The sequence below is a fragment of the Oreochromis niloticus genome, linkage group LG19 (assembly GCF_001858045.2).
Source record: "Oreochromis niloticus isolate F11D_XX linkage group LG19, O_niloticus_UMD_NMBU, whole genome shotgun sequence".
NCBI lineage: Eukaryota > Metazoa > Chordata > Actinopteri > Cichliformes > Cichlidae > Oreochromis > Oreochromis niloticus.
The window spans coordinates 7,006,167-7,023,353 of NC_031983.2; the positions used below are offsets into that span (position 1 = coordinate 7,006,167).

Here is a 17,187-nt window from a genome sequence, read left to right on the forward strand (position 1 = left end):
TGGTGAAAACCAATCACATCCACATCAGCACAAACAGGTTATGATGGCTGTTGAGGGAGAGGTGATGATTAGGATCTTAGAGCTGTGCATAAATGAAAACCTCTAAACCTCGGTGAACTGAAGCAAGAAGAGTTGGCCAAAAATTCCCCCACAGTGATGTGAGAAGCTGACAAAGTCACTGAAAAACATTACGTCAAGTTATCACTGCTAAAGGTGCTCCATTTAAAACAGTTTCAAAGTGACAAACAGCTAATTTCAAAGACAGTAGCAACAAAAGCATCTCATCTTAATTTTGGTGGAGGCAGAAAACTAAGCCAGTAATCAGATTACTTCTCATCTCTTGGTCCACAGACTACAGTGGAGTTCTGTGAATGAAGGTCAATATGGTCCATGTAGTTATCAGAGGCTTGTTAATGCAAGTCATGTTGGAGGAAGAAACATGCCTTCGGTGTTGGCACTGGGATGTAGTATTGTAATACCTGGATGCTGTAAAGATTCTTTTCTCCTCACTATCCCTCATCTGATTCACCTTGTTTCCTTTTCTCACGTTTGATTGGCTTTGGAGTTTGCCCTTAATTGCATTCACCTGTCACATGTTATATAAGGACTGCACTCACTTACAGCTCACTCTTTTCACTCCCACATGGGGCGGCAGCTGAGTTAGCAGTCCATGTATGTCCTTTAAGTTGAGTTACTACGGATTCATTTCAATAAACCAAGATACAGCAACAGATAGATGACTGTTCATTCATATTCTGACCGGATGAGCCCCCGATGATAACAACCTCAAAATTCCTTTGAACCTCCTCGTTAACACTGGACACTGAGGAAATTTGACTCATCTCGTTGGCAGCTTAAAAAAAAAAATAATTCCATCACAACTAGAAAATTCCAAGATGATTTGTGATTTGAATGCCTTTATTAAAAACCAAAACCAAAACTGACTTTATGCTATATAAAGCAATTCTTCTGGCTCCTGACTGAATTCTGTGGAGGCGTGCCATCTCACACTGGTGTCTCGGTAAAAAACAGAGATACATTTATTTCTCTCAGTTACACAGAAAAAAAAAAAGCAGACGGTGGATACATGTTCGACCACTTTTTATTGCACGATTCAGCTGACGTGAGATCCTGCACAAAAGTGTTTCAGCACTGCATCAAGGGGAGGAAGAAGAAAAAAAAAGACAAAAAAAAAAAGACAAACTTGTATATTTACAATAAATGCATCACTATTACCACTTATACATTATGTACATATTAGTCTGGTTTACTATGACAGTAGTTACAGAATGAAACCCCTACACGCATTACACTTCAGCTCTACAGGAAATTACAGTGCTTTCAAAATAAAATAAAAAAAAAGAAAAAAGGAACTGGTTGGACTACATTCACTCAACAGAACAATAAATCAAGGTTAGGATGAAGATCATTAACATAGGAAGTCAAAAATACTCATACAAGTATCGCTGAACATTTGGACACGTCCCAGTCACATGCCCTGGGGGAAAACTTTACAAAAAAAAAAAGTGCAGTTATTAAAAAAAAAAACAAAAACAAGAGAACAGCCTCCTGATGGATGTATACAAGTAAAATCTGCTTCCGAGTCTTTTTCTTTTTAAGAGATTTAAAAAAAAAAGAAAAGAAAAAAGTTGCTGAAACAAGCGACCTGTTTGGAAGAGAGAATTTAAACAGTCGGACAAATGTGAAGTTAAAGGCACAAGCAAACGTCTGCAGCCTCGTGACCGACTCAGAGAGCAGCAGCAGCAGCGATACCTAAAATATGTCAAATCCGCTCAGGAAGCATAATCAGCACTTTTCAGGCAAAAACTGGCAAAAGTGTGAAGGTGTCACATGATTACAGCAACCTGATTGTGCTCTTCCCTCCCCAAGTGTGTGTGCGTTTCAGAAGCAGTGGTTTCAGAGCTCTATATTGTCAGACTTGGCTCAGCTCAGCACTTTAAATAAAAGAAAATCATTACATGCAGAAGGTAAATACAGAGACTCCCCCCTGCACAAATATCAGGACTAGCTTTTAGGCGTTCTAGTGAAATGCTGCACAAACAGAAGCACTGAGCTCCCTCACTCTGTGACCTCAGCAAACGCTGGCAGTCATCAGCCAATGACAGCGACTCATCACGTCTCGTATCGGAACATCAAATTTTTGAAAAACCCCTCGGTATGGGACTAGGGGGACATGGTGGCCATCCTTACACCGTCTGCAGGGTGAGGTTATGAAACTTGCATCAGCCAAACACAGGCAAAGTATTTTAGCAGTTTTATGCTCAACCAAGTGTCTGACACGTCGCCCTCAGGGCTCATCGTTAAATGCGACAAAATACACGTCAAATATTAAGATCCATTACGTTAGCCAGTGTGCTGTCGTCTGCCAGTGTGTGAGTGTTAAACAATAACCGGACTGCAGTTCTGAGACAAAAACCTCCTGAGGATTGAAAGAGAGAAAGAAAGAAAAAGTTTCTTTTTTTTAAATCTCAGATTGACGTCGATAAAAAGCCCGACTTTCAGACAGCATTATTATATCTCTAGCCTAAAATCTGCTCAGATTTCAGACGCTACAGTGGATATTTAAAAAAGAGAGAGAGAGAGAGAGAGAGCACCTTAAGGACTCTGAACTGACCCGAAAAGTCACCGTCATTCCTTCAAGAATGTGGCTCATCATCGAACAGAGAGTATTTAAGACCTGGAAATCCTCCAAGTAGTGTTTTTTTTGTTTTTTTAAAAGTCACAGGGCAGTTTTCAGACTGCTCTCGTTTTTAATACCTTCTGTAATCCCTCGTTTACTGGACATGCTTCACACTGTTCAACATCTTTGTTTCACAAATAAACTCAAGTAAAAAAAATAATCATAAAATTATTTAAAAAAAAAAAAAAGGTTCAACTGAGCTAAAACAAAAACAACAGCACACGTCTACAGTTACAGGTCATCTATGGCTACAAAAACAAAAGAGGTCATCTGACGCCTATCCATAGTGTCTTGGTGTTCCATATTACATCTGGCATATATATATACTATATATAAAAATAAAAACAATCCATTTGGCAACCTGTGTGATGTCTTACACTACTCCAGTAATTATACTTTTGGTCTTCGATATACACATATAGATATAAGCTATAAAACTCTGCTGTTCAAGATAATCCGTGTTGAGTGAGAGGAGGGGGCCCGACTGAGGTTCAAGTTAGACGGTGACACTGGCACGCTGTTTCAGCCCTGGCTGGATCAGTGTTAATGCAGACGCCAGCTCATTTCTTCTGTTATATACAAGGAAAAACAAACCAACAAGCTGACAGTAAGAGAAGAGGCTGTTTGGTTTCTGGAGGAATGAGTGTCTGGACCTGTGCTTGATCTGCTGATTTGTGCTTCACCACAGATGGTTTGCCTCAGGCGTGACGGGGGGAGAGGGAAAAAAACCAAGAGAAAAAAAAAGCCTGAAAATTTCAAAGGTAAAAAACAAAAAGACTCTTGAGCGATGAGCCATTGCTGAGCATGTGAGAGATCAGCGGCTTTCCCTGATAACAAAGATGTTCAGTGCCTTGGTTCCTGTGAAAACACTATATGTGGATGGGGAAGAAGGGGGCCCGAGTCTGGTTTGGTGTTTTTGGCTCTGTGAAAGGTCACTTCAGGTGTCTGCGGCTTTTCTCTTGGAGCCCTTTGTTTTGCCCTCTGCTCCCTCCGCCTTCTTGGAGCTTTTAGAGGAACGACTGGCGGCGGCGGCGGCCGTTTTCGTCTCCGAGTCGATATCCTGGGCGTGGCTGTCGCCTCCCTCCAGCTCTTCGTGCTCCATACAGCACAGCTGTCCTGTGGGGGGCCAGGGACGCAGCGCCCCCTCCTGGTGAGCCTTGCAGAACGAGTTGGGGCAGAGTTGGCAGAAGGCTTCAGAGTTTTTCCCACAGACGTCACAGTGATGCCAGGGGCAGTCCCAGCGGCCTGTAGAGAGCCACGACACTTTCACTAGAGCTCAGTCAGTTACAGCTCATCAAAGAATAGCCTCATGGTGCCCATGTGGGGCCTAAACATTGTGAGAGGTATCAATTTTGATAATAAAAACTCATTTTTTTTACACATTATTGTAAAAACAGCTAAAAACAAATGGAAAAAGAAGGATTAAAGAAATAGGCAGCTGAAGCCCATTTCTCCTTTTATGCTGGAAGCAGTACAGCTCTCTATCTCCATCTCCACTGCAAACTTGGTGATTAGTCACCAGGTGCAGCAACTTTTCTGGGGGTAAACAGACTCCCTCCTCTCTGAAAGCCTGGCTTTGACTCATTTAGTTCAGACTCGTTTGATTGGAGTAAAATAAAATACAGACTAAATAAGTGAAGTCTGCTTACTGCCATGTAATTTGTGAGTAATAATAACAGGAAGTTAACACAGCATAAACAGATGCATTCAGACTGTCTGTGGAGTCTTACCGAACGGTCTCTTGGTGAGGTTCAGGCAGGACAGGTGATAAGCTTTGGTGCAGGTCTTCTTGTCACAGAGCACCAGCTGTCCTCCGTCTCCACAGCGGAAACACTCGTCCTCAGATTTTTTCTTTCCCTCAGATTTCCTCTTTTTATACTTTCTCTTCAACCTCTTTCCTTTTGGCTCAGCTGTTTGGCCATTTGAGTTCTACAGAGGAAATGTAGAGGTGAGCAAACTTATGGACCTTCACCAAAGCAGTTCAGTGCTCCTCAATCGATTTGTACTGAATTTGTTTGGATTTGGAAGCTCACCTTCGGTCGGTCACCAAGAAATCCGCTGCAGTTGGGCGCGCCGCAGCGGCACACGGTCTTCTCATTGCCGAGACAATCCAGGTTGTAGTTAAAAGTCAACTCAGTGCCTGTGATAGAGAAAAAAACCAAAACAGATTAAAGAATACACTATAAGAGCATATTTATTGCTTAAATGTAAGACTAAACTTGCAGTCAAATGTCTCTCACCTGCTGGGATGTCGCAGACGGCGAACAGCCCCACACGTGTGTCACCATTCACCGTCCACTTCTGTGTCTCACAGTTGGGCTGACAGCTGTGGTTCATGAAGCGAGAGTAGTTTCCTTTCGGGCCAGCATCGATGATTCGGTCCTTACCGTCACAAACAGAGGGCCACAGTCAGTCATTTGCAGCATCTTAGCAGTTTATAACTAATGCACATCCACAACCCAGCTACACTTTGATTTCCCACTTAACAAATTTTGCAGTCGAGTTGCATTTGTAGTATTTGTAGTATTGACTACTGTAATGTTACAGCTGTCTGTCATGCAACATTCCCAATGCAATACCAATCTGTTAATCTAGCTCCCCGTGGAAATGGCACCGCTACAGAGAAGTCGGCACCCTAACACTGTGAGGAGCGCAAACAGCCCACCCGCAGGGCGTGCTGGGCTTTCTCGATAAGCGGTCGGTACCAACCTTGTCGATGGTGAGCATGTAGAAGTCGGTTATGTTGTTTTCATGGGCGTATTTGATTCTCGCCCTGCACTCCTCCTCGTCGATCAGCTCTCCAATGTACTCATTCACAAACTCACCCTGTTCGAGAAATGATCAGAAACCAATCAGACCAGAAACCAGAGATATCGTGTTACTTGTATACTCCGGCCGGGTCTGCAGAGCTACGGCATGAGTATTTTTGGGCAGTGATCAACGTCATGATGAATACAGGCCCTGAGCTTTCACGGGCAGCATCTTTAAGCAGTTTTAATGAAATGGACAAATACAATACTTCAAGCGAGAACACGTCAATGCAAGAAAGCTTCTCACCTTCTTGATGTCGCGCAGGCAGATCAGGCCCCAACCTTTGCCGGGAGTCTTGATAATCTTGGTCTCTGGATACAGACGTTTGGTGAAGTCCTGGTTACAGCAGCGCTCCCCACTGGGACACACCTGAGGGTGGCACTCGTATTGCAGCATGCGGTTCAAGCACTCCGACTCAAACCCACACGGCCGCTCGCCAGATGGCTTGCAGTTACATTTGGGGATCTCAGAAATGTCTGCAGTGTACACCTGAACCTTGCCGACAGGTTTGTTGACCTAAAAGGGGGGGATTAAAAAAACATTTGGTGAAAATGTGAAAGAACATGCTTTATACCTCATTATGGAAAGGAAAAGCAAAGTTCATCATTCACAAGATACAGCACACCTTACACACAGGTGCATTTAAGCTACATCAATTCATAAGCAGCCATTCTTTTTGTTTTTAAATGGGGAATTTTTCTGCTTTTATTTTGAAAAATCTCTAACAACATGAAAATGTAAAACTGACACCAATCAGCAGTCTACAAACAAAATCAAACGCGGCAAGACAAACATTTGAATTTTCCTCGTCCACATGAAAACAAACTGTTTATGAAAATCCTAAAATTCCATTCATGTAACTCTGTACTTGTGGACAGGTGCTTAGACATAACAAAGACATTTCACACCTTGATAAATTTATATGGGGGAGGTTTACGGCTGTTCTCCTGCGCTTCCTTAGCCTCTCGCTTTATCTTTATCTCCTTAAATCGAGTTTCGGCCTCCAGCAGAGCTGAGGAAGACAAAACAGAACAGAGTATGAGCACATCTAGCTAAAAATACACGTTGTGTTTTTTGTAATTATGACAGCATCTGTTACATTATAAAAATAAAGACAAGGTCAACTAGACAAGAAAGCTATTTTCTGGATTTTTGTAAAGCATTAAAACTACAGCAAAACCTGAAGAAGTTATTGTGGAAGCTGCAGCTTTTGGCAAAAACCCACCATTTAATTACTTCTGTTAACACAAAGCTTGAAAAGAGAAGCATTTTTATAATGATGTGTGGCTTGAAACCAAATCTGATTGGTATCATCGCCTTTAAGTTTTTTTTTAAAACTGAGTAATTACTTAATTAGGGAAAAAGTTTAAAGCATGCAGACAGTAGAGGAGATCTTCACCATTCTTGAAGACTTTGCCAATTCCATTCCTCTGATGTTTGCTTCCCCTGTCGCCTTCCATGTAGGGAAATACTCTGCCCTGGTGAGTCCAGAAGTAATCTTTGGAGCCAAAGAAGAAGACTGGGAACTCTCCGATCTCGTGTCGAAGATGCTGGATGTTGGTGGGAATGTTTCTTGGGTGGTGGATCTCTGCTGGCCACCATCTCAGGAGGACGAGAGAAAGATAGAAACAACAAATGTATAACTTACTGATTTAGCTCAAAGATATGGAAGGTAAAAAGATACCCTTGCATCCAGTTCCCTTACCGGTATGTTCCCAGTTTGACCCAGATGATGTCCCTGTACTTGGGTTTCTTTCCGGCTCGGCAGTCGTTGCAGAACCAGCTCCCATCCGGCATAGCGATATTCAGGCAGTCAGGGTGAAAAGCTGCCGGGCAGGACTCACAGCACAACAGCTGCCCCCCTGCAACACAAGGACAACTTTAGATGGGGGACCGGTACTTTAGATGCTTACTTACAAATTCAATTAAATTTTATTTATGTACTACCAGTTCACAGCGGTGGCCTAAAGGTGCAATACATTGTAGGATGACAAGCCTAACCTTACTGCAGCAGATTTAAAGGATGGTTTAGAGTCACCTGATCAAAAAGGAAAGTCTGAATCCTAAAAGTTGAGAAGGTTTCTGTCCCCTGAATCCAAACTGGGAGCTGGTTCCACAGAAGAGGGAACCAGAGCTGAAGGCTGCGCCCCCCATTCTAGTTTTAAATTATTCAAGACCTTTTACGTGAGGTGAAGGAGCCAATTTAACAAGGAGCCAATGAAGAGAAGCCAGCTCTTGCTTTCTAGTCCCGTCAGTACTCTCGCTGCAGCATTTTGAACTGAAGTCGTTTTTCACCATCGCTTTGAGAAAGCATGTTTCCAATTCTAGAGATACTGCACAAATACATTTCCCACATATCTGTTTAATGAGCATGAGGAAGGACACATCCTGACCAACAATTATTTCAAGACTCCTCACAGTGTTACTGGAGGCTTAAGTGATTAAGTATCTGGTTAGACAAGGTAACTCTCAAGATTTTTAAGGCTGGGTACAAATAACCCGTTTTATCTGAATTTAGAAGCAGTAAAGTAGAAATCATACAGGTCTTTAACATATGCCTGTCACTCAGAAGCAACATGCTGTAAAGAAAATCTCAAAGTATAATCTGTACTGTGCTGATTTATTAAAAAAAAAAAAAAAGCACATTAAAACAAATGTTTAGCTTGACTCTCAGCTAAAGAAAGCTCCTACGTACACACTTGTCAATATAGAGCCTAAAACAGAGCATATAGCTTCATTTCTGTTTGGGTTGTGAAACTGAGATATGTGAAAAGAGCTAGTGAGCTCACTGTGAGGCATTTCTGCAGGACACAATATTGTAGCTAATAAAGACAAACTTTCTTTCTCTGTTTCAGTCCGTTCATCTCACACACTCCCACACAACAACACGTCAAAACTGGCTGTGGGAAAGGGAAGGAAAAAAAAACAAAAAAAAACTTGAGCTGCTGCAGTTCAACATTTTCTGATTTTACAGTAATAGCAGCCTGGGATTAATGGCTCCACATTTGACCTCCATCGTTAAGTGCTTTAACTTTAAGAGAGAAGGTCTGTTTGGACTGTGGTCAGGTGTTTAGAAAACAAAACAAAACAAAACCAAAAAAAACAAAAGAAGCCAGCCACTATATGCATAACATTAAAGACACAGGAAAAAAAGAAACTGAAGGCATACCACAGAGTTTTCGAGTAGTAAAGGAGAAGCAGTTTACCGTGTATAGAAGGTTTAGTGAGCTATAAATATGTCATTCAGTACTGGAAAGCAGCTTTATGTAAAACTGACTAGTACGAAGTTTAATTTTAACTGCATACAAGTCTCTTAAAACCAATCAGTCTGGAGCTTTTAGTAATGGCCCTGTGTGAAGAGGTGAGCAGCTGCTGCGAACCTTTGGAGCAGACGAAGCACCAGCTGACATTGACATGACTGTGGTGGCTGTAGCCCTTCTTGGCGTTGAAGTGGTTGGTGCAGATGATGGCAGTGTTGGTGATCATCTCACTTCCTGCAGCCACACACTGATCGCCAATGTGGTACGCTACTGGGCATCGAAGGCATCGCATCAACCTGCCTGCAGCGCAGAGAGCGGGACCAGGTTACACAAACATACGGCTAAGTCAGTAAACTCAGTGACCCAAAGCGCCAGAAGGGCACAAACGAAACCCTGAATGGATACCTTTGTAAACACGGACAAGGACTCTACTGATAACCGATGACCTCAAACATAAGTGGCAGGTATTCACTTACTTGTTTGTTCCTGTGAAAGGTTAGTCATAAACCTTTTTACATGAAACTGCAATTTTAAATATAGTGTTAACTGTTACAAACTGGAGATAACTGGGTTTCTACAAATAAGCAAGGCAAAGTCTTACATTTAAGACTTTTTCTTAATGACACTGTTATAACACTTTAATTCAATGTAAGACCAAACCTGCAACAGAAATCAATCAATTGTACTAATATCAACTTTCCAAGTAACACAGTGATACTAGTTAATTAACTGGTATGAGGTTTAGAATCAAGAAAACCAACAATTTATATCTACCTTCAAGTGCAAATTTTACAAATACACCAAGCTCCGCCTCCATGAGCTAAAATGTCCTGATGAGAGCCTACCTTTGTTGGACTTGTGCTTTGTGCGGCAGCCGTAGTGGCAGCTCAGGCAGGTGTGTAGCGGGCACCGGAAGCCCTTGTTGTCAAACACCGTGAGGGTGTTGAGGCGGACACACGCTTCGTGGTAAAATTTGCCGCAGTGTGGGACGTGGCAGCGGCGGACCTCACCCTCCAACTTCTTACAAATGAAACACGAGTGAATTCCTAAAGAGAAGAAACAGAAGAAAGAATCGGCAACGGGAACAGAATTATTGTGTTACCATAAACAGTCTCCTTCTGCTCCACTATTAATGCCACCTCTGTTCATCTCACCTGTGCTACACTCCTGACACAACAGCTTGTCGTCAGGATTGAGAGTCTGACCGAGACAGTGGAGGTGGAACATCCCGCAGCACTGACCCTCACAGGGCACCAGGTCCTCACCAGCCTGCTCACACATCTAATGGAAAAACACATGCAGACAGATTTAAACTAAAGCTAAAGAGTGAACTGAGTGAGCTTTAATACCGACTCATTTCAAAACAAACAGCAGACGTACCTGACAGACAAACTCTTTTTTGCGTTCACCCTTCTTTGTCCCGTCTAAGCTGTCACTCGGAGATTCAGGGCGTCCTTCACTCCCAGAACCCTGCAGCAAACAACGTGTGATGAACTCTGAATAAGACAATGCCAGTTAGCTACAGTTGTACCATTCATACTGAAGCCTCTAAATTTGCTTCTCATCTGAATAACGAGCTAAACTAATTGACAACATGGCTGACCGCTCTATAAAGAGTAAAGACAAAAAGAAACGTCAATCATGAAAACAACTTGAATTACTGGAGAAACCTTTTCACATTAGTACCAGCAGCTGTTACATCCCCTCACCTCGGGATCAGGACACGGGGAGGAACGCCTCTTCTTTGCCTTGGAGGGTGTGGCCTGATTCGTTCCATCCTGTTTCCTTTTTCTCTTGCGCTTTGGTTTCTCTGCCTCTTGGTCATCTGTGTACCATCAAAATATCTGGACTGTAACTTTAATATATTCCAAGACTCAAAGCAGCTAAGATGCCACAAATCCACAAAGATGTGAATTTAAAATAGCAGTCAAACAAATATAAAGTAATCTAATTTTTTATTTTTTTTTTTACCAGTCAGGGGACTTTTTTGACTTATTCAGATGTTTCCTGGGTTCTTTTGCATCCTTTACGTCAGTTTTCTTTGTCCACCTTCTCCGCTTTTTCACTGGTCCTTCTGAAGTCAAAGCCTGGAAAAGTAAACGTTTGCTCAGTATGTTGTTTATCACAAAGCGCTTAATGTCCATGTTAGATACAAAACATGTTGCGTTTTCAGCATTCAAACATGCCAAGTGAATAATTCAGTTTCACCAGGGAAAAGTTTCTTCTGAACAAAGTGTTAAAAAATTCTTAGACTTGTGACTGACAAAGAAACTCACCTGTTTTTGAGTATCTTTGCTTGGTTTGGATCTCTTTTTAGACTGCTGATCCTTGTCTGCCACAGCATCTGTTAACAGCCTTTTCTTCTTCTTTTGCTCCTTTTTCACTAAAAAGAAAATGAATGTCATTCATTTTCATTTTGTATTTTTTTGTAAAATTTTGTAAAATGAGTCATTGGTTGGCTTCCTTCCAATGACTCATTTTACATTTTATTAATTTAAAATGAATATAGGAATAATACGGAAGCTGCCTTGACCTTTGCTACATGCACAACTGTTGTGGTCATTTTAGCGCTAGCATACTTTCAGTCCCTGTAACATCAGTGGCTCCTGCTAAAAACTCTGCAGCATTTTTAAGCTTCAGCCTCCTGATGATAAACGGGTTGCCATAAACCAGCCACACTCCACAGCTTTGGTAATTATACACCAGCTAAGGTCAAATTCGGCCAAAACTCAATTAGTGGCTAGCGTCGATCTGCTGAGAGGTCTTCAACTTTCAACCAACCTGGAACTGAAACTGGAAGCGAGGCCACTTCTGAAACATCATTTGTTGACGAGACCTCCTTTGTTTTCCCCTTCTTCACGGGCTCAGAAGTGTTGTCCGCTGCAGACGTTTTCTTTCTCCTCGCTGTCTTAGTGGGAGAATGACCCTGTTTGGATATTCTCTTTTTCTTCTGAGGTACAACTGGTTTACCTTGTTTACCTGATACAGACTTTGAGGAATTCTGCAAAAAACAAAAAATGTTGTTTAATGTATGTAATGATGCTATGCAATTTGCCAGACTTAAAGCATGATTACAGTATTACACATCTTAAGAACATGCGCTTAAAATGGCATTTCTAAGAACACAGTTAAAATGCTGACTAATCACAGATCAACACAGCTCTCCGTTTTAGGTTTCAACAATCTGATGATTCAGGTTTAAACAAATTTCCCACCTGTGGGACTAATAAAGGCCATCTTTATCATTTCTGTTACACCAGCATAAAAAAATCGAGCTTTTGTATTGTTTGTGGAACAAATTGTGACAGAGTGGCAGTACCCACCGGTTGGAGGGGGAGATCTGGGCTAAGCCTATTCTCTGCTTTCTGGTTCAGCTTGTTGGTTTGTTCCGGCTTTAACTTCTCCAAGATGTGGAGGTTCAGATGAGGCCCGTCGTCGTCATACAGAAATCCAAAGTTGGCCATGCGAGCATCCAGGGACATGTCGAGTGCCTCCTTGGCCTGAATGATGCCCATGTTCCACTGAGTCTGGAGTTTACGCGGCACAGAGGGAGTCGTCTGTGGGACAGGTAGAGGAATGAGCTAGGTTATGTGCCAAGTTACAGGTGACACATTACAGCAGTGATATTCAACTTTACAACTCTGAGTAGAAAAAAAAAAGCCTAAAAAAAAAAAAAGCCTCTTATGAGATGCAGACATAATTTCTTTGTTAGCATTTTGTTTGTGAGAAAAGAGCTCTAAGTGGAATTAAGACTGGTTTTGTAATGAAGTGATATTAAGGTAAAAGATTTTCTAAACCCCAAGACTGAACAAAGTGAAACTAACAAAACAGTTTGAGGAAATTCAGTGTTTCAAAATTGCGTCCAAGTAACATGTTTCTTATAACGGCACACCACATTTGCTACACAGCCAACACACAGAGATGGCACATAGAGGGGAAACCCCCCCCCCAAAAAAACAGCAGACATACCTTTTTATGGTTGATACGGGAGCCCGGCTGTTTGTTGCTCCGACTAAGCTCTTGGTATTGATCCTCACCAGTGAAAGACACCATGTTCTTCTCAAAAATGTAGCCTCTCTCTGGGGCATCTCCAAAATACTGCACGTGGTAAAGGAGGCCTGACCTCCCATTGGCTGTTGAAAACAAACAAAATAAATGGACAAATCAATAAAACCATAAATCAATTTTCCAAGACATGTTAAAATCGTGCAGGTGCCCGTGAGTTTCTCACTTTTCTGTTTCTGTTTAAAGTGATTGTTCAGTTCTGGGTCTGTGGTCACCATGCAGGGCCACCAGGGGTATCCTGACACCTTTGTCCAAACCAGATCCCCAACGGAGAAGCGGCTCACCACAGGAGCCTCTTCCTTTACTTCCTCTTTCAACTCTGACCTGTTCTCAGGCTGCACAAGAGAAAGAAAGACAGTTACTCAATAAATACAAACACATTAATTTCTTTGTAAGAAATGATTATTTTCCCAACACATCATTATTAGCTGAAAATGTCCTACTTTTAATGTAAAACAGTCCTGTTAAATTAACTGTACCATCTCTCAGCATATTGCAGTATACTACACTGTACAAAGGGGTTAAGTAGACCTTAAAAAGGTAAGAATAAAAGTAAAACCTCATCAGTCTCTTCGGTTCCCTCCACAATGTTTGTGTGGCCAGGAGGCTCCACTGGGATGTCAGAGGGATTTAAGTTTGTTTGAGGATTTGGTTTGACAGTTCGCCCCCTCCTTTTCTTCATATCCTGCCTCTCATCGGTTCCAGATATAGTACCTTCAGCGGCTGTGGCCAAACTGGTCCCATTGGCACAACATGGCTCAAATAACGGCTGCGTGACCACTTGGGGTATCGTTACTGTTAGTTCAGCTTCAGTGTGAGGAGTACAGTTGTGCTGATGGGTGCCATTTGTGGCAGGCGCTTCGGCACCTTTGAACATAGGTGGCTCAGGGGTACAAAGCTCGGGTAGCGAGTCCTGGTCACCGTTGAGCATGCGGGAGGTGAGGTCTTTGAGCCTGTCGTGACTGTGGTTGTTATGGCCAGCCATCTTCTGAAGAACGCTGTCTTGTAGTGTGGCAGCCAGCTGTGCAGCAGCTTTGTCCATTAGCATAGCCGGGTCACTACTCATATCCCCTCGACCTTTCCGTACACTGAGGGACTCCGGTGGCTGCTTCATGCTGATCGGATTGGCTGGTTCGGGCATTGAAGGCAGGGAGCTACCTTTGCTATCCATCACTTCTAACCCCCTCCAGGGTCACTGAGCTACAAGGGAACAAGTGACACATAAAAACGTCTTATTCCACAGGTTCAATCAGAAAACAATATTATCCAGTATTTGTGTGTGTGTATGCTTCTGATTCCTTCAATTTGCTAAACTGCATTCTGAGACATGACTCCAATAAGCATAACGTTACACATTTTACAAAATGGCACTCACTTGCTCCAGCGAGCTTGAATAGAAAGCTGGGAGGGGACACAGAATACTGCACCTGTCACGGAATGTTCTAGCCTTGTAGTTTCGGATGCTTTTACAAGAAAGTAGAGCGACTCGATTGACCAGAAGTCTGAAGCAGCAATAACTGTGTTTAATGAAACGATATCTATATATTTATCTATCCATCCTCCAGACCAATCACAACTAATGAGAGTGAGGTCAGGTCAAGCCTATCCTTGATTATAGCCATGCATGCGAACGAAACCCACTTGGCGGCATGAAAACCCTCTTACCGCGATAATTTTAAGTTGGCTTTCTCCTGGAAAATGACTCGCTAGCTGCTAGCTGCTAGCTGCAGACTGTGGCAAAGTAGTATGGAGAATCAGCCTGCAGGCTCCACCGCATGCAGCGAATGTCCAATGAGCGGATGGCTGGCTGTGCCGCGTAACGACCGCATTACCGGCTAGAAAAGCCGCGGAAATGGAAGCAGCTGACATACAGAGCAATGCAACTGGGAGTGCGAATAATTGCTGGAATTTAATCCATACCACCCTTTGTACAAAGCTAAATCATATTGTCTATTGCCCTACACTGTGACAGTAATGTGCTCGTTCGTTGCAATGTAACTGCAGGACGACTGAAGCTGCCTTATTAATGTTAACGTTAACGCAAGCGGTTTTAACGAGCGGAGCGTTAAACATTAGCGTTACGTTAAAGTGTTCCGCCGGCGAGCGTAGGCTACCTACTTTGCCAAGCGGACTTCTCTATAATGTCATGCAAGAAAGAGGCCGTGGCTATTTCCTGAAGCGGAAGCCACGATGAGGGAATCTCATGGATCACATCCATGGACAGGCGGTCAAGCATTTTCATACAGCGTACAACCGCATCTCTGTCATCACTACAGTCAGCCATTACACCGGATTCCAGCAAATAGACAAAGCCGCCACCAAGACGCTTAAGACATCAGCCTACTTGCTATCCGATTAAACCAAATAGGCAAATACCTACGTGGCGGCATAGTTGCACATTGGCGGTAACTCATTTAAAATGTTCTGCTTTTGTTTCACTTCTAAATTTATTTTGCAGGCGCCATGACAGCTTGTTTCAAAAAGCTAACAGTGCTAGCCAAAGCTAGCCCCAGTGTACCATTGAAGCCAACTCAAACTGCACATTTAACGTTAGCATAGATGGCTAACTAGCGAGTCATCTCTTGCTAAAATGGATGGTCGCCCCGGATAACTGCACTAGCAAAAACGCAACCAGCCTCATATTCCCGGATTGACAATAACATGAAAGACAGCATCTTTCTAGTTACCTGCTGAATCTCCTCTCGGTGGTTAAAGGGAAAAAATACCCGTATTCATCATGTAAAGCGAAGGATTTCATTCAAGTCGAATCAAAAGCTTGCGGGAAACTCAAACTCTCAGGCCAACCAGCGCGAAAAATACTAACTTCCGATTGGTCGGCTGCAGAGCGAGGATCCAACCGGTCCTTTCAAAAAAACAACCGTAGGAAGTAGCTGACCCCGGAGTCTCCCGTCTGTTTTTTTTTTTTAATGACATTTCACATTTCCTCGTCCCTTTTTATCTTTAAGGCATATATTCAATATAAGTCGTTGTTTGCTTTATGAACAGTGGTGTAGTGTTCAACATTACAGCTAGTGTTTAATACTTAAATACAAATTTCAAAGATTTCCGTCGAAAATGTGCCAAATATGGACAAAAACATTGACAGTGGCTGAAGTGCTCAAGCTAATATGAGATGACTATACAGGCAAAACTTAGAATAGCAGGAAGGTGGCTATGATGGCTGTGAAATAACTGCACATTGTCTCACTGGACTCTAATCATAGGGGTGGCTTAAAATCGTCAAATGCTTCACGCTAATTGAGGTATATAGAGAATTTATTCTAAATATCAGCATTAGTTAGGTTGCTAAAAAAAAAGAGAGAAAGAATCAAAATCACAGAATTACAAGAAAAGTTGTGTGGGTCCTTTGTAAGGAGAAGAGTTGTTACAGCCACATCACTGTGATTCCGCTTAATGGGAAACTCTCCGCTCACATTCAGCTTTCGTCCAAATCCCTTATCAGTGCTTTATGATAACCAATACCAACACGGCAGAGCATTAAGCATAGGCCCGACGCTTACTTGCACCTCATGCTGTAAATTCAGGCATATAAAATGCAGTACCAGCAGGGCGTGCTAAGGGGCGCGAAACTTACAGTAATCTATTTAACAACAAGAACGGCCCTTCAAAATAAAACTATATATATATATTCGTCTCTGAGCTAAAGTCTTGGTCAGGATTAAGCTTTTTTAACATTTTACCACGAGGCGAACACAGATCAAGTAGGAGAAACCCATCATAACACTAGCATACAGGGCACTTTAATTACTTTAAAACAGAAGACAAATTCTCCCCTTCTGTCACTCAGCAGCAGCTGCAAAACTGTTAAGCAGCATTTAACGATACTCCACAAATTGAGGAATTCTAAAATATTTTTACTCAAATATTTAGCAACTAAATATGTAAAAATATGTATATATGTATCTGTTAGATTCCGTTTGCTCATACCAGTAAGCCACCTCTTCTTTTAATGTGCTACATGGCAATTGTCTACTGTTTTTATCAGCATACGCTATAGGTTCCATCGACCTATATAGAATAAGGTGCTGAGAAGAACATCATATTTGTCATTAACTTTTAAGTAGAGGCTGGTTTGGGGGATTTAAATGTCATCATCAGTGAAATTTTGTCCTGTCTCTCTTTGTTCAGCTTTTCTTTTTAAATGTCCTCCAAATACATATATAAAATGAATTGAGCAAGCGGTATGATGCAGACTTTTGTTCTGTTATAATTTTATATAAAATTAACTAACTGTAATAAAAAAAACTAAATTAAACTACCTCACGAAGGTCACTGGGTTATTTTGATCTGAACCAACTAGGGTAATCCCAAGAGGTGGACAGCATGCGG

General features: G+C 42.2%; 1 protein-coding gene across 1 annotated transcript; it reads right to left on the minus strand.

The window, feature by feature from the left end:
- Positions 1-1,022: 1,022 nt before the first annotated feature.
- On the minus strand, positions 1,023-15,708 carry nsd2 (nuclear receptor binding SET domain protein 2). The gene is made up of 22 exons (XM_019348542.2): positions 15,525-15,708; positions 13,397-14,037; positions 13,004-13,172; positions 12,742-12,905; positions 12,096-12,329; positions 11,554-11,773; positions 11,049-11,155; positions 10,744-10,859; positions 10,482-10,605; positions 10,153-10,242; positions 9,927-10,053; positions 9,618-9,818; positions 8,893-9,072; positions 7,218-7,374; positions 6,912-7,114; positions 6,421-6,524; positions 5,759-6,028; positions 5,411-5,527; positions 4,942-5,083; positions 4,735-4,841; positions 4,432-4,630; positions 1,023-3,946 (listed from the first exon to the last, which is right to left on the minus strand). The coding sequence occupies exons 2-22, from the start codon at positions 14,006-14,008 to the stop codon at positions 3,639-3,641; spliced, it is 3,951 nt and encodes a 1,316-aa protein (XP_019204087.1). The 5' UTR covers positions 14,009-14,037; positions 15,525-15,708; the 3' UTR covers positions 1,023-3,638.
- Positions 15,709-17,187: the final 1,479 nt, after the last annotated feature.

Coding starts and splice junctions, on each gene's coding strand:
- nsd2 (XM_019348542.2), bottom strand. CDS start 14,008: ATGGATAGCAAAGGTAGCTCCCTGCCTTCAATGCCCGAACCAGCCAAT. Junction 12,906..13,003: donor CTTTAAACAGAAACAGAAAA/GTGAGAAACTCA, acceptor TGTTTTCAACAG/CCAATGGGAGGTCAGGCCTC. Junction 6,525..6,911: donor TGGCAAAGTCTTCAAGAATG/GTGAAGATCTCC, acceptor TGTCTTCCTCAG/CTCTGCTGGAGGCCGAAACT.